The sequence below is a fragment of the Penicillium atrosanguineum genome, assembly GCF_028827265.1.
Source record: "Penicillium atrosanguineum strain IBT 20685 chromosome Unknown utg000008l_segment0_segment0, whole genome shotgun sequence".
Classification (NCBI taxonomy): Eukaryota; Fungi; Ascomycota; class Eurotiomycetes; order Eurotiales; family Aspergillaceae; genus Penicillium; species Penicillium atrosanguineum.
In genome coordinates, this window is record NW_026623140.1 from 212,120 (window position 1) to 237,583 (window position 25,464).

At 49.6% G+C, this 25,464-nt stretch overlaps 11 protein-coding genes across 11 annotated transcripts; 4 read left to right on the top strand and 7 right to left on the bottom strand.

Moving 5' to 3' along the window:
* Positions 1 to 79: 79 nt before the first annotated feature.
* N7443_009554 (uncharacterized protein) lies at positions 80 to 2,297 on the bottom strand (the record flags this gene model as incomplete). The annotated part of the gene is given in 7 exon segments (XM_056889610.1): positions 80 to 400; positions 449 to 872; positions 922 to 1,113; positions 1,164 to 1,321; positions 1,373 to 1,711; positions 1,729 to 1,859; positions 1,913 to 2,297. 7 exon segments carry the CDS (start codon positions 2,295 to 2,297, stop codon positions 80 to 82), a joined length of 1,950 nt encoding a protein of 649 aa, XP_056736101.1.
* Positions 2,298 to 3,025: 728 nt separating this feature from the next.
* On the top strand, positions 3,026 to 5,022 carry N7443_009555 (nonhemolytic phospholipases C family protein; the record flags this gene model as incomplete). The annotated part of the gene is made up of 4 exons (XM_056889611.1): positions 3,026 to 3,148; positions 3,198 to 3,280; positions 3,339 to 3,603; positions 3,658 to 5,022. 4 exons carry the CDS (start codon positions 3,026 to 3,028, stop codon positions 5,020 to 5,022), a joined length of 1,836 nt encoding a protein of 611 aa, XP_056736102.1.
* Positions 5,023 to 5,165: 143 nt separating this feature from the next.
* N7443_009556 (OPT superfamily oligopeptide transporter) lies at positions 5,166 to 6,319 on the bottom strand (the record flags this gene model as incomplete). The annotated part of the gene is made up of 3 exons (XM_056889612.1): positions 5,166 to 5,476; positions 5,534 to 5,783; positions 5,807 to 6,319. The coding sequence occupies 3 exons, from the start codon at positions 6,317 to 6,319 to the stop codon at positions 5,166 to 5,168; spliced, it is 1,074 nt and encodes a 357-aa protein (XP_056736103.1).
* Positions 6,320 to 6,801: 482 nt separating this feature from the next.
* On the bottom strand, positions 6,802 to 8,448 carry N7443_009557 (ferritin-like domain-containing protein; the record flags this gene model as incomplete). Its single annotated transcript, XM_056889613.1, has 5 exons — positions 6,802 to 7,006; positions 7,057 to 7,208; positions 7,257 to 7,930; positions 7,978 to 8,236; positions 8,284 to 8,448. The coding sequence occupies 5 exons, from the start codon at positions 8,446 to 8,448 to the stop codon at positions 6,802 to 6,804; spliced, it is 1,455 nt and encodes a 484-aa protein (XP_056736104.1).
* A 411-nt stretch (positions 8,449 to 8,859) lies between these two features.
* On the top strand, positions 8,860 to 10,344 carry N7443_009558 (uncharacterized protein; the record flags this gene model as incomplete). Its single annotated transcript, XM_056889614.1, has 6 exons — positions 8,860 to 9,075; positions 9,131 to 9,223; positions 9,271 to 9,468; positions 9,516 to 9,870; positions 9,921 to 9,983; positions 10,037 to 10,344. The coding sequence occupies 6 exons, from the start codon at positions 8,860 to 8,862 to the stop codon at positions 10,342 to 10,344; spliced, it is 1,233 nt and encodes a 410-aa protein (XP_056736105.1).
* A 572-nt stretch (positions 10,345 to 10,916) lies between these two features.
* Positions 10,917 to 12,761, bottom strand: N7443_009559 (carboxylesterase; the record flags this gene model as incomplete). The annotated part of the gene is made up of 5 exons (XM_056889615.1): positions 10,917 to 11,827; positions 11,878 to 12,433; positions 12,514 to 12,578; positions 12,627 to 12,669; positions 12,720 to 12,761. 5 exons carry the CDS (start codon positions 12,759 to 12,761, stop codon positions 10,917 to 10,919), a joined length of 1,617 nt encoding a protein of 538 aa, XP_056736106.1.
* Positions 12,762 to 13,221: 460 nt separating this feature from the next.
* Positions 13,222 to 13,599, bottom strand: N7443_009560 (uncharacterized protein; the record flags this gene model as incomplete). Its single annotated transcript, XM_056889616.1, has 3 exons — positions 13,222 to 13,363; positions 13,422 to 13,492; positions 13,540 to 13,599. The coding sequence occupies 3 exons, from the start codon at positions 13,597 to 13,599 to the stop codon at positions 13,222 to 13,224; spliced, it is 273 nt and encodes a 90-aa protein (XP_056736107.1).
* Positions 13,600 to 13,803: 204 nt separating this feature from the next.
* On the bottom strand, positions 13,804 to 14,948 carry N7443_009561 (NAD(P)-dependent alcohol dehydrogenase; the record flags this gene model as incomplete). The annotated part of the gene is made up of 3 exons (XM_056889617.1): positions 13,804 to 14,422; positions 14,457 to 14,707; positions 14,769 to 14,948. 3 exons carry the CDS (start codon positions 14,946 to 14,948, stop codon positions 13,804 to 13,806), a joined length of 1,050 nt encoding a protein of 349 aa, XP_056736108.1.
* A 2,644-nt stretch (positions 14,949 to 17,592) lies between these two features.
* N7443_009562 (uncharacterized protein) lies at positions 17,593 to 19,607 on the top strand (the record flags this gene model as incomplete). The annotated part of the gene is made up of 8 exons (XM_056889618.1): positions 17,593 to 17,794; positions 17,849 to 17,985; positions 18,034 to 18,116; positions 18,168 to 18,265; positions 18,325 to 18,445; positions 18,492 to 19,338; positions 19,387 to 19,492; positions 19,540 to 19,607. 8 exons carry the CDS (start codon positions 17,593 to 17,595, stop codon positions 19,605 to 19,607), a joined length of 1,662 nt encoding a protein of 553 aa, XP_056736109.1.
* A 319-nt stretch (positions 19,608 to 19,926) lies between these two features.
* N7443_009563 (putative glucan 1,4-alpha-glucosidase) lies at positions 19,927 to 22,042 on the bottom strand (the record flags this gene model as incomplete). The annotated part of the gene is made up of 5 exons (XM_056889619.1): positions 19,927 to 20,598; positions 20,651 to 21,288; positions 21,340 to 21,436; positions 21,487 to 21,770; positions 21,817 to 22,042. The coding sequence occupies 5 exons, from the start codon at positions 22,040 to 22,042 to the stop codon at positions 19,927 to 19,929; spliced, it is 1,917 nt and encodes a 638-aa protein (XP_056736110.1).
* Positions 22,043 to 23,153: 1,111 nt separating this feature from the next.
* Positions 23,154 to 25,426, top strand: N7443_009564 (putative alpha-amylase; the record flags this gene model as incomplete). Its single annotated transcript, XM_056889620.1, has 9 exons — positions 23,154 to 23,309; positions 23,358 to 23,396; positions 23,443 to 23,558; positions 23,606 to 23,714; positions 23,763 to 23,991; positions 24,040 to 24,202; positions 24,247 to 24,393; positions 24,441 to 24,681; positions 24,737 to 25,426. 9 exons carry the CDS (start codon positions 23,154 to 23,156, stop codon positions 25,424 to 25,426), a joined length of 1,890 nt encoding a protein of 629 aa, XP_056736111.1.
* Positions 25,427 to 25,464: the final 38 nt, after the last annotated feature.

Consider the following 25,464-nt stretch of genomic DNA (forward strand, 5'->3'; position numbering starts at 1 on the left):
AGTTAATAGACACCCGTGAAACACCCTAACTCCTGGCTATGACCAATGGTAAATTTCACTTGAAAGGCAACTCCGCCCTTTAAATCAGACACGAGTTCTCGGGAAAGCCTGTATAGTTCCCCACGTCTACCAGCATGGCCATTCCACTAGACAGATGCCACAAGACATGGCAGTGGAACAGCCACGCTCCCGGATTGTCAGCCCGGAACCTCAGAATCGCATATGCCCTACTGGGGATATAGACGTTATCCCGTAACATTGCAAGTGACAAGTTTAATCCATCAGTGTCAGGATAGGCATCTGGGTCAGAGCCAGGCGGAAATGAGTCGGAGAAGGGGTTGTAGGAGCCCCAGCCAATTGCGCCCTTATACACAGTAAGGACGTAGAAATGGTGACCATGCTGTTACTGTTAGCAGGTCATATAATTTACAGGGGAACATTTACCCACCAAATGGAAAGGATGACCAGTGTCATCCAAATTGTTTACAACCAAGTCGACCCATATAGGCTCTGATTCGGGGTCGGAGTCCCCTACGGCCAACGCAAGTTGTTTTTTATCCCATTTCTCTCGTGGGAGTCCATTCAGTGGGACAGGGGGGTTTTGCTGAGGCGCCCAGGAGGTGTGGTTGAAGTAACCATACGGCACGTTATGGTTGATGGAGAATTTCTGTGTCTTGACATAAACGATTTCGGTAGTATTTGCGTGATATGGGAGCGAAGATAAGATGTGGGCTGGAGAGGGGACATGTTGTATATCGAGATTTGACTTTTTGTTTTCATCGGGTGTAGGAGATTGCGCATCTGGGGCATACTCGGGGTTGATAAGAAAGGTTTGATTGGGCGTGAGTGCCGGATTGGGGTATTTCATGCATCTAATTCTGTGAGTGTTGTTGCCTTTCGGTGTGAAGAATAAGAGCTTACTCTGGATCCATCTCAACTGTCAAAGTGGTCGTTTTTCGTTCGCTCGACAGGCGCATGAGGAGATCCATGCGCTGACCTGGGTATAGAATTCCAATTGAATTTGTCTCCGGTCTCTCGGCAACCTTTATGCTGTCCACCTCGATGATAGAAAGGGATTCTGTTGGCGAGGTGATGGTAAGTCCAACGAGGGATCTAAATGTTTAGTTCTCAATGATAAAAATTAAGGCTACTAGAATACTTACCCTGTGTTGACCACACGTAGGCGATATACTGTGTTGACATTCGAATAGAGATATGTCAAGTTGGAAGATTGATCAATGCAATCCACTGGTCGGGCAGGGACAGCCATGGAGCAGTTATAATGGCCAATTCCATTAATTAATAATGAGTCAGGAACCGGCTGTATTATGTCAGTCAATCTTCGGACCCAGGCTGATAGAGAGCGACGTACATCATTGCCAAAAGACCCTGCGCGCATGTACCATGACATGACTTCAACGGCCGGCCGATGATACCAGTCCCCGATCAACAGCAAGAACTCCTTACTGTATGGAGCAGAATTTGCGAGCAAGCCACGAACTGTCGACTGAGACGCTGGTTCGTGGACAACCAATCCTCCGTATAGCCCATCGGCTCTGGCGAAGCCAGAGTGAGCATGGTACCAAAAGGTCCCGTACTGATGGGCAGGGATCGTGATGTTGTAGATGTAGGATGTGCCGTGTGGAATACCACATTGTGTAACTCCAACGACGCCATCCATTTGGTCTGCATAATAGGTCAATTTGAGAAACTAGTAACGGAATGTACAGAGAGTGCATAGATACTATCAATATGTAACCCGTGCCAGTGAATTGAAAGGGGTTCTTGAATGTTATTCGTAACATTGATGATCAAAGTGTCACCCGGACGCGCTTCGATAGTTGGTCCCGGGAAGAGACCTGCTGATAATCAACGCGGGGTCAACTTCAATAGCATGCAGATAAAGTTTTACCATTAATCAGATGCACTCTCTTGAGTACCCCATCTGGCCTGACAGTCTCCGAGCTTAGGATCCAGTCATGGTGCTGGGTCTCTGGGTCTCGATAGGCATGGTCCTCCGCATGAAGCTCGATCCTTCGAGGAGTGGCTCCCGCGGAAGGGGGATCAGCCTCGTGATGAATATTTGAAATATTCACCGGGATTATTGTCTTGAGTAGATCAGGTGTGCTCCACTGAGACCAGAACACGACCAGAACGAATAGACATGTAATCACTGGAAATAGTGCAATGCAGTATGATTTAATGGTCTTAGCGGACCATCTCTGCTGGCGGAATTTAGGCTCGCTAGATTCATCTCCGGGAATGAGCTTTCTTTGGCGACTGGAAGGCTGCTCCATTCTCAGTATCCAGGTGGTGGATAAAGGGAGCCTTAGAGGGCTGGAAGGACTGTCACTTTGACTTGGTTAAATGCACCTAGCCTCAACCCGGCTGGATGTGAGTTCCTGATTCCAAAGTGGGGTAAGTCAAAGCAAGCGATGCTACTGACTGGGTCATGCTCCCCTCAGGTCAGGTACTTGACTAAATCCTGGTTCGATGTTTCTTACTTATCGTAGACATCGGTGCCGCTCCGTGAAGTGTGATCGGATGCCGATCGCCCTGCCAATGAATCAAGATAGCTCCCGCACGTTGAGACGGCTTCTCCACTCCAATCATGCAACGCGGGTGCGGCCGACAAAACACGTAACAAGTGTAGATATTTTGCATTTTCACAAGTTGAGAAAGATCGGCAGTCCCTGAATTGTGTTCCTGTCTTTCTTCCGGATGATCCCCACGTGCGCCTGAGGAGGATGTAGCCGAGATTAACCCCTTGTTAGCCCCCTTCCTAGAGTTCAGAGACTCATATCGTGTGAATAATCTGACGCTTCCCATTAGCTCGTTGGAATCGGGCTTCGTCCCGGTTACATCGAAATATACTACCGAACGCGCCATCTAAACTAACCCCCGGACAGATCGGAGCGATGTTGTAGCGACGCGGTGAGAGACGCGCATATAACTATCGAGGTCCACCACCTGGTATGGCAGGGATTAGAGCTTGTGAAGATACCTTGTAAACTCCCCCGCTGACATGAATACACTGTTGGGCTCTGCCTTGTTGATGCTCCTTGCGGGCAGACCGGTGCTTGCTGGCTCGTTGAAAGATATCGAGCATGTGGTCATCTTCATGCAGGAAAACCGATCATGGAACAATGTACGTCAATTCCTACAACCAAAAACAAATGAATGCTCATTGAAGACAGTATTTTGGATCCATGGCCGGCGTTCGTGGCTTCAACGACCCGAACGTACAGGTGAACTCTGATGGTTTGGATGTTTACCACCAGTAAGTATTAAACTGTAAGCAAACTGTTGGAAATTATTTAAAACTAACTTATCAATAGGCTTGTCGATTCTTCCATGTCTACCAAGACAAAGACCCTTTTGCCCTGGTATCTGGGCTACCAGGGTGGAGCTACGGTTGATGCTATGCAGTGTATGACCGCAGGTTCGAACGGTTATGAAGATAACCAGGCCGCTCTCAACAATGACCTAAACAACATGTGGGCGCGCAACAACACCCCTTGGAGTTGGGGTTATCTCAAGAGAAGCGATATCCCAGTTCACTTCGGCATTGCCGAGGGTTGGACTGCCGGAGATATGTACCAGGTTAGAATTCATCACCGTCATTGACAAACACGATATGCTAATCCGCTTATTCAGGAATCTCAAGTCACCTCGACTAACCCCAACCGTGTCACTTTGGTCAGTGGCTCCATCAATGTCCCAGGAGGGCCCCAAAGCCCTGATCAGGGCGGTCCTTACTTGGACAACAATGAAACCCCTGGCTGCGAGTCCAATGACATCAGTTGCTATCCGCTGAAGTGGAAAACTATCTATGATATCTATGAAGCCGCTGGTGTCTCGTGGCAAGTGTGGCAAGACTCAGACAACTTCGATGACAACCCGTTGGCCTGGTTCGAGCAGTTCCAAAACGCTTCTTCCGATTCCCCTCTTGCCAAGAAGGGCCTCTCTTACGTCGGTCTTGATAGCTTCTACGAATCTGCTGCCAACGGAACTCTGCCGGAAGTCAGCTTCATCGTTGGCCCTGCTGAACTATCCGAGCACCCTCCATACATGCCCAAGGACGGCGCATGGCTCCAAAAGCAGGTTGTCGACGCTGTGACCAGCAGCCCCAAATACAATTCTACCTTGTTGATGATTAGCTACGACGAGTCCGGTGGTTGGGGAGACCACGTTGTTCCCTTCCACTCGCCTAAAGGTACCGCCGGTGAATGGATGGAAGATCCCTATGGTCTCTTCGGTGACATTTACTCTGGTCCTGGTGTTCGTGTTCCCTTCTACATGGTCTCCCCTTGGACTCGTGGTGGTCGCGTCTTCACCGAGCGTGCGGACCACAACTCCCAGATTCTCTTCTTGGAGCAGTGGCTGGAGGCTCGCGGATACCAGAACGTGCAGACACCTGAGATGGTCAACTGGCGTCGGGAGCACATGTCCAACCTCGTCAATGCTCTGGACTTGGATAACCCGGATCTCAGCTTGCCTACTATCCCCGAGGCTGAGACTCCCGATATGGCTTCGGGCAAGTACACAGGCACATCGAACTGTGAGGCCAAGTACCCGACACAGCGTCCTACCGTGCCTTATGGAAACCAGAGCAACAAGAACAACACTTTGTTCTTCGAGGAGGGATACAAGGAGGTCATCGGATATCTGACTGAGGGCCGATACTTGACCTTTGAGAGCTCTGGAAAGGCTCTCACCAACTCTGGAAACGCCAGCAAGGTGAGCAGCACCTCCGCGACTGCGGCTCACAGTGACAAGCACCAGCGCTGGGTCGTCCACTACACCGCAGATGAGGAGAGCCAAATTTTCCAGATATCTAGTGCTCTGGACGGTAAGTTCATTGGTGGTAAGGGATCTCTGGTGACCGGCCAAAGCAAGGCCGCGAATATCAAGATCACCTTCCTTGGAAACAGCAATGGCTACTCCCTGCAGTACGAAGATGGATCCGCCGTCGGAAGTCTCAAGAGTGGTTGCAAGATCTGGAGTGTTTCTTATAACTAAGCTCGGAAAGGAGCTGGGTGAGCTAGGGAGATTATCTTTTCGGGTGACTTAAGGTGAACTCTTTTGCCAGCCTCTCACGTAGAAGAAATAGAGATGAGTGAGTGGCAGTGGCGTAAAATGACAGATTCTATTTATCCAAAATTTTACAACTCCACGACCTTGTCCATATCGTAAAGCTGCTGTGCCAATGGAATTATAGACTCCTCTAGAGTTTTGAATTCCACGCCCAGTACTTGTTGTGCTTTCGAAGAGTCACAAGAATAGTGTGTATCTGCAATTCGATATCCAGGACTGCCCACAGGGGCCCTGCTCTTAGGAAGCTTTCCACGAATAATGTCAGCTATCTCCTGTGTGTCATAAGATGACTGTGTAAGCAAGAATCTTTCATGACCATTTGTGGAGAGTTCCAGGGACTTAAGACTGGCTGTAGCCAAATCCTCAACATCGATCCAAACTACCACAGGTTGTTAGTTTTGAAAACTGGCGTTATGTGAAACAAGAGTGCATTTACCAGGAGCCTTTGTAGGAGGAATTGCACCATCTTGTCCCACATTCAGCACGTCCCAGACAATCTGGTTGCTGGCATTGAGTTGAGAAAGCGACGAAATGGGATGGATCATTTTTCCAAAAACCATTCCAGGGCAGAGCGTGATCAACTGATATTTGACCGGGTGGTCACGAACATAATCCCAGGCAGCACGCTCGGCTACCACCTTTGAGGCGCGATACGCGATAGGCTGAACTCGATTAGCCCAGGTTTTCTATAGTGAAAGAGGCAACTCACGACAGCCGATGCATTCACACCATCTTCATATGTCAATGGACACCAGTCCTCCTCCGAATAGACACGACCAGGCTGAAGCCCCAGGCTAGCATCGTAAACGCTCGCAAAGCTGGACATAACAACAACTCGTCGGATAGATGAGATCTGTTCAGCTGCCTGGCAAATGACCTGTGTGCCCTTGACCGCCGGGATCATCAACTTCTCTTCAAACTCTCCAGGCTTTGCATCGTAATTGAAAGCGGAAGCCAAGTGCAAGACAGCCTGGCATTCCTGTAAAGCGGGTGAAAGAACCTGGAGATCGGTCGGGTCGGGAACAACGGAAAATTCAAGAAGCTCGAGGTTTTTAACGCCTGCCTCGTTGAGCGATTTAAACGTCGCTTCTCCTTTCTCTGCTGAGCGAACTGTGGCTCTGACGCGATATTCTGATCGCAAGAGGGTCGCGATGCAATGGGCGGCTATGAAACCGTTTCCACCAGTCACGAGAACGAGAGATTTGGAGTCAGTTGGTGCCATTATGAAGATGAATTAAATTTTGTAGGTGTTCATTCGTAAGAAATGGGACTTCGCATTTATATCGGTCGAAGTCGGAGCGGAGTATCGGACAAAAACCCGTCGCCGTCGGATAGATACTTGTCAATGTCAATTGATGATTTACCCGCATGAAAATGTGTACTCACTAATTTAGTAGCCCGATTATATTTATTCAACATTCGAGACTAGATAGGTCAATCAAATGCACTGTGGGATAACATGGGGCATGAAGTTCTACTTTCTATAAAACATATCGTCCATTCAAATGTTTGAGCTTAGAAGAAGATCGGCTGATCTTGCTTCACAAATGTCGACTTTAGACCCTAGTTCGGTTTGCTGAAAATGTCTGACTAGAACGATAGAGATAAATCATGAAACGATAGCAATAAGTTATGGATTATTCGCTCAGGCCCCGAAAAGTACATATATTCCGACAACATTGAAATTAATACGTGTTTCAGATTTCAGTAAACATAACGGAAGCTTTTGTCATCATGGAAATCCTGTACGTTTCCTTTATTGGCCTGTCGCGCCTCCATAGAGCTGCGGGCCGGGGCCCCGAAGCGATCGGCCCTAGAATTGCGGATTCCGTACATAACGCGCAGACCAGTGGAGACCAAAATCGCCGCAGCATTCACCGCGACCAAAGTGATCTTCGCAGGAATGTATCTAACAACGATTTAGCGTTGGGTTTTCTGTTTTGTAGACATTGAACTGACTGTGGAGCATCTTTGGCTTGGAAAGTCTGTGGTCCGATGATATTTGCGATACTGAACCCCATTGAGATAATGGCTGCCCCAGAAACCTTCATTGTGTAACCTTTGAAGTTTGCGCCAGTCCATGCGTAAATCAAAGCAAGAGGAGCAACCGTCTGTTGGTGTTAGCAAGATTGCCAGAACAACATGAAGTGTAAACTCACTGTATTGACCAGATAGATCCCGGCAAGACAGCCCCCTTTGTCGGAGGTTGGAAGAAATGACATGAGACAGGACCCCAATAGCGTGGGAATTAACAGAATGTCGATAGCCAACCACCGTGAGAACCCTCTGGAAATCGCATATGTTGAGACCATGGTGGAGACAATGCTAACCACACCGGACGGTATATTCAGCAAAGCGCTCTCCTTCGAGTCATACCCAAAGCCCTTGATAAGAATTGACGAGAATGTAGTGATTACACCGCTGGGAATCGTAATAAGAATGGTCAGAAGCACCAGCATCCACGTTTGAAGATCGGCGAATACTTCAAGAATAGATGACCAGCGGAAAACTTTCTCACCAACACCGGCTTGGTCCTGGTTGAGTCGCTGGAAAATACGCTGCTTCTCTTCCTCGGTGAGGAACTTGGCCTTGGAAGGTGTTTCGGGCAACACGAAGAGAACCAGCAGGGACACCAAGATATTGACTGCACCGATAACAACGAACATGATCCGCCATCCACCAAATGACAAGCTTGCCGAGGCGTGCTGAGCGGCAAAGGAGATCAAGCCCCCAACAATCTGTCCTACTCCAAGACCGCAGTACCAAAATCCATATCGTGGAGTCGACTCCGCGCGAGTATACCACATACTGGTATACAATGTGAGGGAGGGTGCTATCTTCAGTCAGAATCACTGCAGAGGGTGATGTGAAATTGCATACCAATAACCGCCTCCATCAAGCCAAGGAGAACGCGGAGTGCGAGAATTCCGGCAAAATTCTTTGTCGCCGAAGAGCAGCAAAGGATAATACCCCAGCAAAAGACGTTGGCTCCGAGAACCTTCGCAACTGGGAACCGTTGGAGAAGAGCCCCCTGGGGGATCTCGGCGATGGCATAAGCGATGAAGAAAGCCGTTGCCAGCCACGAAAAGTCGTTCCCGCTCATTCCCAAATCATCTTGAATACCCATGACATTTGCATACTGGTATCGTTAGCCGCATTACCCTAGGGTGAATGGTAGAGACTCACGTTGATTGCAATCTTGTCAATCATTTGCAAGAAATATGTCAGAAACATAATCGGCAAGATTTGCCAGTCGATCTTGCGTAGGAGTTTCTTGTCATCCATGGCAAGGGTACCCAAGGCAAAGTCCTCAGGGTCAATTTTCTCTGCAAAATCATTCTTCTTCTCCATTGCTGCTAGAGATCGAAATAATTCAGGTGTTAGGAGGGATATAGGGGATGCGTCCTTGCATGATGGATAAAGGTCTTTATGAGCTGGGCCGGGTTTATTGATATCAGGCAAATTCAGATAGCGAACACCTCTCATGACCTAGCTCGTTTTCCCCGGACACTGATTGGTCTGGACTCGGCGATTGAGGAGGCAAGTCATGATGAGAAAAGATCGGCAGCGGAGAAGGGCCATGCAGCCGTCGCATAGATAACGGAAGCGCCGTCGCCTATCGATACGGGTGGTTTGGAGTGGTGGCACCATCCGAGGGAATTTCGGGGATAATAGCTTCATAGCATTTGAGTATAAGTATAGAATATAGAAAAGAAAGGACTCTCCATAATGCAAGTTTCCAGTTCTCAAGGTAAATTGAATATGCCTTCACGTACCGACTTGCCGCTTCAGGTTGCCGTTATCGGCGCCGGCCTTGGTGGATTAGCCGCGGCTGTCGCTTTACGTCGCCAGGGCCATGCCGTCACGGTCTACGAGAGATACGATTTTGCTGGAGAAGTCGGCGCATCTCTTAGTGCCGCTTCCAATGGATCGCGTTTTCTCGAGGAATGGGGCGTGGACGTGAAAGCAGCGAAGCCTGTATGTCAATATGTCAACCCCGGACCCGATCGGTGCATTGCTCACTGGGAAACAGGTGATTTTGAAGCAGTTAATTATGCACAACTGGTCCGACGGCGAGGTGCAGAGTACATACCCACTGGGAGACTACAAATCCAAATTTGGCACAGTACGGAAGTCTACTCAGATCCCAACTTTCAAGTCTGACATTCGCAGGATTATAACAATTTTCATCGCATTGATATTCACAAAGAACTGATCCAGTCAGCCTTTGAGGTGCCCGGAGATGGCCCTCAGTGCGAGCTCAAAGTCAATCACAAAGCTGTCCAAGTTAATGCGGAGGAAGGGACCCTTCGATTCGAGAACGGGGCTCAAGTGACGGCCGACATGATTGTTGCCGCAGATGGGATCCGAGTAAGTCCCCTTGGCGGTAGTCATGGGCTTTCACTAACAATCAGCAGTCTCTCACGCGGAACCTGATCGGAATCACCCCTGATTTCGAAATGTCAACATCATGCTGCTACCGATGCATTATTGGGGCGGACAAGCTCCGGGAACTCGACCTGGAAGATTACATCTCCAATGAAGCGATCGAGTACTGGGGTGGCTTCGGCATCAACAAGATCGTCATGTCACCCTGCAGCAACGGTGAAATTGTGAGCTGCTACTGCTTCTATCCTGCATCGGTCAACAATGTCCGGGAAGATGGATGGAACATTGGTGCCACACCGCAACAGTTGGTGGAAACATTTCCCGACCTCGATCCCAGAATGAAGACACTGATGTTGAATGCGGAGGATATCAAAATGTGGCGCTGTATGTTGAAGCCGTCCGGTATTTTCTAACCGAGCTAACGACCGTATTAGTATATCGACACCAGCCATATCCATACTGGGTCAACGGCAAAGTCTGCCTACTCGGTGATGCTGGTACGTAATCTTTATACACTGCCACTAATAGTTGCACCAGCTAACAGAAATAGCACACCCCATGATGCCCGATCAATCCCAAGGATCGTGCATGGCATTCGAAGATGCCGGGGCCCTGGGAATTGTGTTCCACAAGGACTTCAGAAAAGACTATGGAGTCTCAGAGGGTCTAGAATTGTATGAAAAGTTGCGAAAGACGCGCGCGACACGCGTGCAGGAGGCGAGTTTCCGGGCGCGGGAGAACCTCAGCGAGCGAATTGGGTGGAGCTCATCTACTGATCGACCGGGCAAGTTGACCATTGAGGAGGTCTGTGGATATAACATGAGGGACCACTTTGCAGAGCTGTTGAAGGGAAAGTAAATGTCAACAGTCCAGCACTAGGAGGACTATTTATGTAAGGTTGACACTAGAGAATCGGTCATATCCAAATTTTGCCAAGATCAACCGAAAATGAAGGAACTGCTTGGAACGTAGCTCGGAGTGGAAGATTGAATGGCATCATGATGAGGAAGAAATAATAAAGTCCGAGGGCCGGGAGAGAGGAGATAAGTAGAGGGCCACCTGCCTGTTGGATTAGAGATGTCCACAGATGGAGATCAAAAGAAATGATGAACATCGCCCGGGGCTCGACTACGGGAGTATCATTTGGACGTATTCTCGAGCCTATTTCGGGGTCCCTGAAAGTCTCTCCAAAAATCAACGGCAAGGCCTCAGTGTCAACAGCTTCGCGGCAGAAGGGTTTCGGTACTAACGTCTAGTGAAACCCCTAACGACTGCGTCGCTGGAATGTTGGAACGTTACTTGGTCCTTTTTCACTGAATGATATATGAGGTCCAGGTTGCCTTTAAGGTCTGCCCTGGATGCACTGTCCCATCCCACTACTCTCTCGAGGATAAAGAGGAAGCTATCCAAGTTATACATTTTTCATTCACCTAAATGAACACTACCCCTGGGAACTGACTATACCGTACAGAAGCCCAGTTCAAATCCCCTTCTGCTTCACTCCACACCGTCTCCAGTAGCTGTCTTGCGTACTGGATATGACTGAAGCCCAGAGTGTTTTCCATTACCATCAGTCGTTCCTTAACCATCATGCGGCGCTCCATGCTCACACTACTTGATCCAGCAATCACGAGCGGGAAAAGAAGACACCCTTCTACTCGACTCGCATATGGAATCTCCTGTACGGAATCGAGAATTGTCACGATGGCCCGTTCCACAAATTCATGTCGTGGGTCATACCCCTCCACCACCTGATGCAAGCGCAGTCGAATGGCCCACTCAAATGCAGAAGTAGCGCGTTCGGTATCGGGTTCCTGATCTGCATCATGATCCTGGTCCGCCCTCCACTCGTCAATCCGATTCTCCAAATGTGTTGCAGCCGCGCGGAAGCCTATCTCTGATAATTCATCCACCCGCTTATTCCGGTGGTTCGCTAGCAAGTTAACCATCCCTAAAAGATCAAACAACGCTGGGGAGATGCCATATATTGCATCGGTGGACTGGCTGCGCTTGAGCTCTGGCACACTACTTCGCCGCAGAGATGTAGTCAACTCTGTCATGCTGTCGCCATTGTGCAAAAGAGGTGCCTTGCACCTGGAGACGGTAGACATTGAGTCTAAGTAGTGGAATAGACTGATACAGAATGTCCATTCATCGGTCGAGACGAGATCCTGGAATGCAGGGGACTTTAGAATGGCACTGGCAGCCTTGAGATGCCATTTCCACACGCGCGAGGTGCCATCAAACAGCTCGGTCAGGCATAGTAACAGCACCGTAGCACAGGCTTCAAAAATATATTGGCGATCCAACCGGCCGAGGAGGGTGTTTACTTGGGTTAATGCTACTTATGTGTCAGTCCGGGTCAACTCAAGAGTGAAGCGAGAGTGGGACCTTTGCCCTGCCGCCTCAAAGCGCATCTCCAAATACTGGGGTAGACTCGTCTCCAATGACAGCCACTCAAACTCAAGATTACACTCGTCACGGTATCCGACGTAGCCGCCAGCGGCAAAAGCGTTACTAGGAACGGGTTCCGATCGGAATCGTGGGACCGGGACAGGGCTCGAGCCACAACTTGAATATAGTGGTTGAATAGTGACCGGTCCTCGTCACTCCGCAAATATGGGTTTGCAGACAGTAGCGACCGATCGATAACAAGAGCCGCATTCCGTTTAGGTAACGGATGTGGAAAGAGTGAAGCAATAAACTCCTCATCATCGAGAGTGGTGGAGTCGAATGCTAACGGATCGCCGTCGGAAACGTCAATTGTATCGGCAGTGGGTGAGATCGGCATCTGGCAAGCTGGAGTAGAGGCATCGGGGTCTGTGTGTTCTAATTCTGTATCATCAATACTGACAGGCCACTGGCAACCCGTATTCAAACGATGGCAATCGCTGCATCTCGGGCGGTTCTCGTCGCATTTCTTCTTCCTGCCCGAATCAGCGTGGAACTGACACCACAGTGGGTAAATTACCTTGCTTTGCATGACAAGCACCCGCCTCGGGAGCGCGATGCCCTCGGCCGACGGACCGCAACCGGATTCTCTTTATCGCACGGACTGCGCGGACTGCGCGGTTTGCACATATGACCGAGACCTGTAAGACATCAATATGGAACTTGACCGATAATAAGGGTGTTCGTACGTGTGCATCGCGAACATGGGGAGTTGCCGTCGCATCGTTGTTTCTGCATTGCTTAGCTTACAGGATATAGGACAGTGGAGTCGTGATACTAACAATGCGCGAACAGCGAGCACAGACTCGGCCGGAGGAGTTCATTCTGCGCAGACAGCAGTGCAGTAGCGCAATGACAAGGCAGAAAGACAGAAGCGACGGGACTCTTCAATTCCCCTCTCGGACACTTCCGATCCGACGGTGATAAGAAGATTAAGTAGACAAGTCTCTCTTCCCGAATCGGTTAGTTGTCGGCTGTCAAGTGCGGGGGTACACTAGACTGCCATAGGGTCAGGGTAAATTATCGTAATGAATTCGTATCTCGCGGCTAGCATTGTGTTCCCCAGTTCGGAGCTTACAATTCTACGATGGGATTCCAGGGTCCTCGGTGACTGCAGGGTCCTCATTCCTCTAAGCTATGTTCCTAATTCTGTTTCCACCTCTCCTTCTTGCAACCTCTTCGGCCACAGCGATTCTCTCCGATCCGATACCTAGAATGCAATCCATTCCCGACCCTGCAGCCCTCAGAAGCAAACTTGCTTCTCAATGAAATTCGCCGGTGCGATTACTTCTGCTCGGAACCGGTGCTAGAGCCAGACGACTCCGAGCCCGAAGAGCCCGAGGCCGGAGGCGAGTACTGAGACTCGCCCTGGCCGTTGTTGTGGTAGGTGCTACCATCCGAATTGGAGTAATAGTACGAGCCATCCCTGTTTCACGAATCTCACGGTCAGTATGTGTCTCTGGCAGACCTCGCATGGAACTGACTGATTAGAGTAATGGTACGAATTCTGGCTCGGGGCATCGCTGCCATGGTCACGGGCACAGTAGTGGTTGCCCTGGTTGAGTGTGAGCCAGCTCCTTGTCACCAGGAGACGAGACTCACCTGACTGTTGGTGCCAGAAGCCTTGTACGTGTAACCCTTTCCGTGGTTATCGGTCGGCATGTTGAACGAAGAAGTGTAGTAACTCGAATGAGTGATGATGGTGTGGTATGATGAGTGATGAAGGTACGTTATGAGAGATTTTTGGAGATGGTGAAGTTGGTGGAAAGTGAAGAAGTGTTGAAAGTGAATTCTAAATTTCTAACATTGTATTCTAGGTATCTCTGGCAATTTCCGCTAACATTCAAACCTCATTCACTTTGCACTTTACTCGTTCACCAGAACGTAACGGAAACGGGCAAAGCCAGCGTCCATGTCCTGAATGGCCTTGTTGGCCTCCTTCATGGGACGCACCTCGATCCACGGGTGTACCTTCTTATCAGCAGCGAGCTGCAGCATCTCCCGGATCTCATCGGGACTACCGATGAGGGAACCACCGAGTTTGATACCCTTCACGATCAAAGCGAAGGCGGGGATCTCCAGAGCACCATCCTCGGGGGCACCGAGCTGGACGAGAGTTCCACGGAACTTAAGGAGCTGGCTGTATTGAACAATGGGCATCTTCGACGAAGACACAGTGGAGATGATCAGATCGAGAGACTGGGCGTGCTTGGTAGCCCAGTCCTTGTCCTCACCAGTCGCGATGTACTCATCCGCACCGAGCTTCATCGCATCCTCCTTCTTGTCGCTCTTGCGGGAGATGGCGACGACGCGGTCAGCACCAAGTGCCTTGGCGAAGAGAATACCAAAGTGACCGAGGCCACCGACACCGATGATACCAACGGTCTTGCCGGGTCCACAGCCGTGCTGCTTCAGGGGGAGAGTAGGTGGTGATACCACCACAGAGCATAGGAGCAGCCTCGGCGGAGGGAATGGCGTCAGGGATCTTGACGACAAAGGTAGAGGGAGATCGGTTGTACAGCGAGTATCCACCATACGACTTGCCGCCGTTGGCATAGGTGCCGTTATAGGTGCCGACCATGCGGTTGCAGTGCTGCTGGAGGTTGCGAGCACACGCGTCACAGTCACCGTCCTTGTTCAGACAGGCACCGCTCTGCGCACCGACACCGACACGGTCTCCAATCTTGATATCGCCAACAGCTTGGGAGCCAACGCGCACGGCAGTACCGACGATCTCGTGTCCGACACAGCAGGGGTATTCGGTGGGGCCCTAAACGATGTCATCTGTCAGTCTATTGACTCTTTCAGCAATTGCGATTCCGATACCATACCCATCCACTGCGCAGAGTGTGCATGTCAGAGCCACAGATACCGCAGTGAGTGACCTTGATGTCGACATCGGTCTCCTCCCACGGCTTAGGCTCGAACTCCTGCCAGACCATCTTGCCCTGAGCGGCCTCGGGGCTAAGACCCATCCAGCCCTCGAACTTGTAAGATTCGGTTGATCCCATTGTGACTGTTTGTGTTCAATGGAGTGTGAATTGATTGTGTTCTTTCCAGGAACCTTTCGAGGGTTTGTCCTGCTCTTTATACATTGCTCCATGATATCATGATCCACCTCGACTTGGTCCTCGAAAATTCGAGCAAACTTCTACTTTGGTCATTGAAGCAGCTTGGTCAGCGATATCTGGTCCACTTGATCCACCGTGTCATCACGGTCTTAACGCTGTTTATTTCCGGAAGAAAAACCAAGTCTCGGGTGGCGTGGATGACATGCATCAGGGACATCAGGGGGAGAATGAACCAGGCACTCGGCCCGAATGGCAGATGGTCCAATCATAGGTGCCCTTCTCCTCCAGCTTCCATATACCAAGATTTTTAAAGTTCTGACTGTCATCCCAGGATCTTGATTACAGCCGAGAACACAAAATGCTTATCGCCGGGACCGCATTATCGTTCTTCCGACAGCCCGATATCTTCAACGACACATGTTTCCAGGTTTTGGTTCAGTCGGATGGTCAATTGTCCCGTTGCCGCGGAGCTTCGACGTGTCCATTCCTGTGGCGGTGAAACAAGTGGATTGACTATCTCCGCAGCGGGGCCTGGTAGCTGGTGGGGATCATAACTTATGCTGTATGCAAGGGCGGTGAAGCATAAAATGTCCCAATCCAGTTCACCCACTGTACACAGAACCGTGGTTAATCGCAACCACGAGTATAGCGGGGCATTTTGTGATGGGGTGACATCATTTCATCTTGCCCAGTCACCCGCCTGATATCTTGAGTCTGGCCATTATCAACCTCAAACATTACTAACCCGGGAACTAATTTATCGGCTCTGCACTGATTCTACCAGACCACGGCTATACTGATATCTCCATTCTCTAGCTTAAATTCGCAATGCCCGACTCTCGAATATTCGTGTGACCACTTGGGTGGCTTCTGACTTGCAGCGCAATGCAGCTCTTTCTATTCCACAACTCAGTTTTTCCTCTTTATATAGACAATCTCTCAATGCCCGCCTGGGACGATATACTGGATGCCGCCCTGACCGGCGTAGACAATCAATCAAGCCGCTCGGCGTTTCTGTATCTCTTTGAAGCGTCCACAATACACATTTTTGGTGCCAGTTGGATTTGACCCGCGTGATGCGGAAACCTTAAAGAACTCGGAAGATCTACGGTCTATACAATGAGACCCCGCAAGGCTACGTTAGCACAAGTCTGCTCCAGTTCATGCTCCTAAGCGCCATTTACGGAGGTGCCCAAAGCTTGCCACGGTAGATTTAAGATTAGTAAAGGTCTATGTCTGCAGCAAGATGATGTCTTACGGACAGCGAAAAAACAAAAAAAAAAAAAAAAGAAAGGGCCGATCTTCAAATTATCAACTTTTGCAATCAATTATTTGATGGAAATTGAAAATTCTCTACATAGTAAGGACGTATCATATAGGATTTACAAATATCAATATCGGAGGCAGGCGAATTTAGGTGCTTGAGGCCCAGAGATTATTGGCCGAGGAGAGACTCATCAGGCTACTGGGTGGAACACAGATACACGACCCAGTGAACAAGCAAGTTTTGACCTGTGCACAAGGCTGAGTATACTATATAGCTATGAGACATCCAACTGCAAAAAGCCCCAGGATCTAACGTGTCCATATTCTTCCCTTCATAACTGTCAATACGAATACCGCGGTGGATCGGAGATACAATTATCCTTCATGTTTATTACTTATGTAATCTAGAATCCCCCTATAACTAAATTGGCAGAATCAGGGGTAATACAAAAACAGAGCTTTTGATATCGTTGATTGGTTGCATATAAAACATTCAGACAATAACATTCAGCCTCAGGCATCCATTGATTCGTAACTTCAGCTTGAACTGGCGATCGCAATTGAAGAATCCAATGGATCCCGTTTGATAACAACAAACAGTCTTGAGCACGAGATGGCAGCAGTAAAGCCCGTCTGCTACACAATGTACCAAGGTCACAAACCGGATATGCGATGCCAAGAACGGGTCCCGCAGGACTTGTTTAAGCAAAGAAGACAGAAAAGGAACCCGGAATATTATATTATCGGCGCGGAATCATGAACCTTGACAGCAGCAGAAGCTCATGTGTTTCCTGGCTCACTTATTATGTCGTGGCATTTCGGCAAATCTAGCCGATGGAGAACTGGATGATGCAATCAGGGGCTTTGATGGCGATCCGCTTTCACGCAACTTCTAACATTCAATCTATAAGCCATACATTGCCGAGGACGGGATCCCTATCTCTCATTTTTCAATCTCATTTGAAGAGTCCGTGTAAGCAAACTTTCCATTTGTAAATAGCTTACAGTAGACCTGCGAAAACAAAAATATTGTATGTGAACGGCTATACTTCAACTCGCGTGGGGTGGACCCGCCCCCATGGCGTGCTTTGCGATCGCGATGAGAACACACCAGCCGGGGCATATTGGCGACAAAACGGGCAGCCTTCAAGGAAATAGCGGATATGCCGGGATAAATAACGCAATGGCTCGCCAGAATACCCCAGTCAAGGGCCATCGGAAAATCGATAAGAGGGCCTAGTCCACTTCAAATGAAGCCAGGACCCCTTCCTTTAGGATTGCTTTCTCTTTTCCCTTTTACCATGTTCCGAGATTAGAAATGGCCTCAAATATCAAATACGGCACTGGCAACGCGCCTGGTGATTATGCGCCCAAGGGCGATATCGTGAAGCCTCAGTCTGTTGTCAACGTACACAAGACACACGATGAAGAAAGCCCGTTATTATCGCGACCGGATTCGACAGAGACAACGGCAAAGGCTTTGAAAGGCGTGGGAACAATTGTCGCCGTGCTTCTTCTGGGTAAAATGACATCTTTAAGCGATTGGGGGTGCCCTTTTGGTTAACGATGCATAGGCGAATTTATTTCCAACGCAGATGCGACTCTGGTTTTAGCGGCTGCTGGCCACATTTCTTCCCAATTCAATCGACTACGCGATGCAAGTTGGCTTTCCACCGGATACACAATTGGCCTTTGCGCCGCACAGCCCATGGTGGGTAACACCGTTGGAGATAGCGGCAATTGACACTGATGGATATAGTACGGCAAATTGAGCGATATCTACGGTCGAAAACCACTTTTGCTGGTATCCTACTTCCTCTTCGCCCTTGGATGCATTATAAGGTACCTTTCTGGACATTTTTTGAATTGAAGCGGGGTTCTGACGCTCTCTAGTGGCATCGGACATGATATGTGGGTGGTTATTCTTGGACGCGCCATTTGTGGAATGGGTGGTGGTGGGATTATGACCATCAGTTCGATTATCATTACAGGTTAGTATTCACATCGGAACAAACTCCAACACATGCTGACACATGCTGACTGCTTCCAGATATTGTTCCCCGACGCGAAGTGGCCACTTGGAGAGCCTATGTCAATGTTGCGATGACGCTCGGCCGTAGTCTCGGTGGCCCCCTGGGAGGATGGCTCAGCGACTCGATCGGATGGAGATGGTGAGTCGAACAGAATGTTTCAAAGACTATTTCTAATCACATTCAGGCTTTTCTTGCTCCAAGCTCCTTTTGTTGCTCTTGCCGCTCTGCTTGTAATCGTCAAACTCCCGATAACTCAGCCTTTGTCTCTAGATACCGCCATAGACGGCAAATCATCCCGCCTCAAGCGAATTGACTTCCTGGGAACCGCTCTTCTCGGCTCTTCAATCATCACTATAACAGCGTTGTTGGATCAGGGCGGAAAGTCGTTCCCCTGGCGCTCATGGCTCACGGTATTCACGGCTGGGGGCGGATTACTGCTGCTCCTCGCATTCGTGTTGGTTGAGTCCTACGTTGCCAAGGACCCTGTCTTTCCTCTTCGAATCCTACGTCGACCGAATGTAGCTACGAGCTATCTCATTTCAGTGCTGCAGATTACAGCACAGCTGGGAATGATGTTTTCGATCCCCCTATACTTCCAAGTCACGCAGCGTGCTTCGACCACAGAATCCGGATTCCATCTCATACCAGCCGTCATTGGAAATACATTGGGTGGTCTCCTTGCTGGTGGATTCATTAGACGCACTGGACAATTTAAGGTCCTTCTCATTCTAGCTGGACTGATTGCCTCCGTGACGTACACGCTGCTCTATCTGCGATGGAACGGAAATACTGGATTCTGGGAGTCTCTATACATCATTCCGGGTGGACTGGGAACGGGAATTGCGTCAGCTTCCGCATTCATTGCTATGACATCCATGCTGCCACCCCAAGAGATCGCTATGGCGACGTCTGCGTACATGCTGTTGATCAGCTTTGCCATGACAGCAGGTGTCACCACTTCCAATGCCGTCCTCGGAGCGGAGTTCCAGCATCAACTTCGACAGAACCTGCACGGTCCTGGATCCGAGAAGGTGAGTCCTTGTATGCCATTTCATTGGGAATTGAACTAATATTGATAGGTGATCCAACGCGCAATGGCGGATACCGGCTATATTGCCCATCTCACAGGTCACATTCGTGAGATTGTGGTCGACTGCTACCTCTTGGGTCTGAAGCACACCTATTGTAAGTCACTCGCTAGCATTATGCGAATTGATCCTAACACCTAATAGTGGTGTCACTTGGCTGTTCCCTAGCCGCTGCATTTTTGGGCCTTTTCATTCGTCATCACCAGATTTAGAAGAGCCAACGCTGGAAAATCATGTTTTGCTTCTATTGTGAATTTTTTTTTTGATTTCCATACACTTGTCAGACAATGGACGAGTTTTATACCACATGCGCTACTGATTGTACCTTGAATGTTGAATCTACGAATTTGATTGTTGATGCCTTCGGTAAACATCTACCATGGCAAAGCATTTGCAAGTCTCGAAAAACTGTTTCAACTCGGAGACCAAAACCTGCTATTTATATAGACAATGCTTTACAGACAACAGCCATCTGTGATGTAATATTGAATGACCGAAAAAGTCCTTCATGGGCACTTACTCGATCTCACACTACTTCCAAGTGTCATTCTCTGTTACGGCCGTTGTGCTGCAGGCAGCCGGCACGGTGTAAGAGCGGTTCGGATCGCTCTCCCACTCAATAGTCCCGTCACTCTCAACTCGGATGTACTTGTACTCAAAGGCAGTTCCAGCTGGGAGGTCGACTGTGACAAACCAGAGGTTATTGGAGCTGGTGTAGTCGGCTGCACTCAGGGCAACCGCATTGCTGGTATCCCAGTCACCAAGGGCATCGATGGACCCTGCTAACTTGATGCTCTCACCATACGTAGTGGTAGCAATAAGGTCAAAGGTCACTGCTACGGCTGTGGGAGTAGTGCACGAAGTGCTTGTCTTGCTGGTAGTAGTGGTCTTGGTGGTAGTGGTTCCACCTGTGGCAGTGGTCGTCGCAGTGGTCGTGGGGGTTCCTGATCCACTGGTCAATGTAGTCGGCCAGGCCGTGTTGGTCGCAGTGCTGTACGTGCCAGTGGCCGAGGTAGAGCTGCAAGTCGCTGGAACACTACTAGCAGATGTCTCTCCCCAGGCAGCCGGGACGATCGAGTTGCGACGCATGTTGGCTGTCAAGAGAGCGGCATACGACCAGGTCAGATCACGCGCCGACAGCGGTGATCCATTGGTCTTGGAAAATTGCTCGGACATCGAACCGTTGGTCATGGCGTACTCTTCCTATATCAAAGTTAAAACTTTTGGCCAAATTTGTTAGCAAGGCTTCACTTACCACGAGGCTCATGTATCCATCAGCATATGTCTTGACCGCGCTAACAATAGTTGAGTATGTTGCGCTCGACGAGGAGTAGGTGCCAGTGGCGGCTGAGCTGTACATGTCTTGGAAGAAGGCTAACGAGACACTGTTGATGGTAAGAGAACCAAGTTTGTTCCACTGGTAAAGAGCATCGTAAAGAAGCTCAGCTGCAGCCATGGTGCACAGATACCAGGGGTTACCATTGTAGTACGAGTCCTCTGGGTAGCGACCGACCGATACAGCTTTACCTTCAGCGATACCCGAGTTCAAAGTATAGACCGAGCGGAAAGAATCAGTCAAAACTTTGTGATTGGCCAAGGCTCGAGCAGAGCAGGGCTGGAAAGTCGTGTCATCACAGCCGGCTTCAGGGTCAAAGGTATGAATGCTACCAAGAAGAGTGTTGGCATCCTTGCCTGTGCGGCTACTACCAAAGTTGGCCAATGTGTAGGAGCCGGTCCAGAAGGACTGCAGGAAGCACAAAATCTGGGGTGCCTGGGAGTCGCAGTAGGAGCAGGAGGAGCCAACTTGGGAGGCGAACTTGCTGCCTTCTACGAGAGCACGATGTTGCACTGCAATGGTGAAGAAGGACGAGCCGCTGACTTCTTCCCAAAGATCTATTGATCTGGTCAGTAAAAAACTGCATTCGCAGGGCGACTGGGTCTTACCATAGCCAGTGTTGTTCCAGTACTGTGCCACGTAGGATAGATCATTGCGAACGATTGGCCAGACAATGTTCGTTGCTTGAGTGGTGTATCCATTATTCTGCGAGAATCAGGTTAATCCTGTCGCATCCGAGGATTGGGGAAACATACAATCAACCACTGTCCGAATCCAATCAGAGCAGTGGCTCGGAGAGCGGGGCCATCACGCTGAGGACGTCCCCAAGAGCCAGTGAATGCGGTCTCGTCAACGTTGAACTTGGGCTCACCAAGACCACCACTGGAGAGAGAGCCCGACGGGTTGGAGACTGTCTGAAGATAGGCCTGGGCACTGATGTATTCTTCGATGACATCGAGCAGTTCAGTATCGCCATTCTTGAAAAGATCGATCATGACCTTCAAGGTCAGGGCCGAGTCACGGGTCCAAGTATAGTAGTCTATATTTGTTAGTCCGCATTCTTTGCGACACTGATTTCGACTTACAATCTGGGCTGTCGGTGCTGGGACTGGCAATCACGATGCCCGCCTTTGCACTGGCAGCATACGCGCCGCCTGCCCCAATGTTATCGAGAATGCCCTGTCGTGCAACAGCAGTCTCCGATGCAAGCCAAGTATCCAAGCTACTGGTGGCTCGAGCCGCCAGCTGAGGTGCAGCCAGTACAGCCTGGCCGAGAGTCAACGCACACAGCGCAGTCCATATGGGAGCCATGATGATGATTCAGAAGTGATTACTATCCTGCTATGGGCTTCCCTCTCCTTTTATCTCCAGGTCATGTTGAGTCTCGCTTCGGTTGGACTGGAAATTGCCATTCCCAAAGTGTGTTGCATGTTGCAGGGGCTGGACGACCAGGCTGCGGGGGGGCGCAAAGTGCACCAAAGCGGAGATCCACGGGGTCCGGCGTGAACTAGTTGATTAGTTCGTGCACCAGCCCATTCTTCGAGGCTTGCATGAACAAGCTTGGTCCTGCATCTGACTTTTCATCGGCAGTATCGGATCGGCATCGTCTTTCATGCATTCTGCTGCATGCCACCGACCTGACTGGTCTAATGCACATTCGCCGCGTGATCCCACGACAACGCGATTGACGGCCATGAATTTTCACTCGATCGACGGGATATTCATCTATTCTGAGGATCGGAAATATTCACAGGGTCAAAGTTAGTCCAACCCCCGCAAATTCTCCGCCCCCTGTCATCTCATCTCGCACCGTCCCGACCGATCACCAATCATCGCCTCTGAGCAGCCCCGTCCCTGGCACCGTCGACCTCGCCTACGAAAGAGGCGTTTTGGCAGATGTGACTTGCATGTGAACCTGAATGGCTTGCATTCTACTCCGGCATTCTGCGACGAGAATACGGAGCCGTGCAGAACCACATCGCCGCAGGGGCCACGGAGGATCTACTTCTTAGAGACTGGCGCCGCGCACTAGCGCCATTCCTGAAGGTACTCTAATAACCGACCTTGTCTACTTCCCTGCTTTCCCCAGGGAGCTGGGCATATTGATGGCTCGCTTTGGGCGTACCACAAATTGCGGCATTTTAACAGGATGAACTAGTGCGCGTCCAGGGTGTGAAACAGCTAGACTTTTGATGACGACTGACCGACTTCATTGGCTCTTTACTCCGGTGGGTGGTTCTTCGCTTAGACGAAGACCACATACCAACGACTGAAAGCCATCCAAGCATCACAAGGCAGGAAAGCTACGTCTTACTGGGTAACCGATTATAAACGAGGCGACGACTTGAACATCTGGCCCTTTTCTGCATCAAACTATCGCACAGTCAAGCGTCAGGGAAAGACTTGTCTTTCATTCTTGGCCATGAAGCTACTTCTCTCCGTGGCTCTGTGCTTTGCACATCTTGTTGCAGGCCTTACACCCAGTGAATGGCGCAGCCAGTCCATCTACTTCCTTCTGACAGACCGCTTCGGCCGTGAAGACAACTCCACCACGGCTGCGTGTGATGTCAGTGATCGAGTAAGCACAAAGATTTCACATTTCGGGGAAACAATCTAATGATGCTAGGTCTACTGTGGGGGAAGTTGGCAGGGAATCATTAATCATGTACGTCTCATACTAATCAAATTATGACCCGTGCTTATACCGATAGCTGGATTACATCCAAGGAATGGGTTTTACTGCAATCTGGATCACGCCGGTTACTGAGCAACTGTCACAAGACACCGGAGACGGAGAAGCCTATCATGGATACTGGCAGCAGAAGATGTAAGCAGTCAAAAAATGCACTTATGATCCTTGAGCTGATTGGATAGCTACGATGTGAACACCAATTATGGCACCGCAGATGACCTCCTTGCTCTGTCACAGGCGCTGCATGACCGTGGAATGTATCTTATGGTAGATGTTGTGGCGAATCACATGGTAATTTCCCAGCCTCACAGCAGTTACAATGGCTAACTCAGACCACAGGGATACGACGGAGCGGGAAACACTGTTGACTACAGTGCCTTTGATCCCTTCGACTCTTCATCATATTTCCACTCGTACTGTCTTATCAGTAATTACGATAATCAAACCAACGTTGAGGACTGTTGGCTCGGTGACACTACAGTATCTCTCCCAGACCTCAATACGGAATTGTCCTCTGTCCAGACAATCTGGTACGGGTGGATTGCAGATTTAGTCTCAAATTATTCCAGTGAGCTTTCCCACCAATTCATCTAGGATATTGCTGACAACCTTTAAGTTGACGGACTGCGCATTGACACCGTGAAGCACGTTCAAGAGTCTTTCTGGCCCGGTTACAATGATGCTGCAGGTGTATACTGTGTCGGAGAGGTCCTTGATGGGGACCCGGCATATACTTGCCCATATCAGAACTATCTCGATGGTGTTCTAAATTACCCAATGTAAGCATCTCCCCATCTGCCTTTATGCTTGACTAACAACCCAGCTACTACCAACTACTCTACGCTTTCGAGTCTCCAAGTGGGAGCATCAGCGGCCTTTATGATATGATCAGCTCGGTAGCTGCAGACTGTGCTGACCCAACTCTGCTTGGAAACTTCATCGAAAATCATGACAATCCACGATTTGCATCGTATGTAGATATTCTGTACTGTGAACTACTCCTAACTGACGGCTTAGTTACACGGATGACTATTCTCAAGCGAAGAACGTCATATCCTTTGTGTTCTTGTCGGATGGTATTCCCATCATTTATGCGGGACAAGAGCAACACTACAGTGGAGGCAATGATCCCTATAACCGCGAAGCCACTTGGCTGTCGGGGTATTCGACTACTGCTGAGCTCTATGAGTTTACCGCAACCACAAACAAAATCCGCAGTCTTGCGATATCTTCGGATGCTTCCTATATCACGTCCAAGGTATGTCACGCCTCATGATGAATGAACATGGAGAGTAGGAACTAATTTTGCACAGAATGATCCGTTCTACACTGACAGTAATACACTAGCTATGAAAAAGGGTTCAAGCGGCTCGCAAGTCATAACAGTTCTTTCAAATTACGGCTCTTCGGGCAGCTCGTATACTCTGACTCTAGGTGGTAGCGGATATGCCTCGGGAACCGAACTTATGGAAATGTACACTTGCACTTCCGTAACCGTTGACTCGAGCGGCGATATTGCAGTTCCCATGGCTTCAGGCCTGCCTCGGGTTTATATGCTAGCGTCTTCTGCCACCGGCAGTGGACCCTGTGCGTCCGGATCAACGACTAGTGCCATCTCGACCACGACCACGACCACGACAACAACGACAGCAACCAGTTCATCAACTTCAACCAGCACTTGCACACAGGCCACTGTTCTGCCAGTCCTTTTCAAGGAAATTGTGACTACCGTCTATGGAGAAAGTATCTACGTTTCAGGCTCAATCAGCGAACTAGGTGATTGGAATACCGATGATGCTGTCGCTCTCTCTGCAGACGAGTACACATCTTCCAACCATCTATGGTACGTTGAGGTGACACTTCCGGTCGGGACTTCCTTTGAATATAAGTTCATCGACAAAGACGGGTCCTCGGTGACATGGGAGAGTGACCCGAACCGGTCATATACAGTGCCAACGGGCTGTTCAGGAACTACAGCAACTGTAACCGCCACATGGAGATAAGGTCATGCTGTGAATCAAATGAACATTATTATTCGACT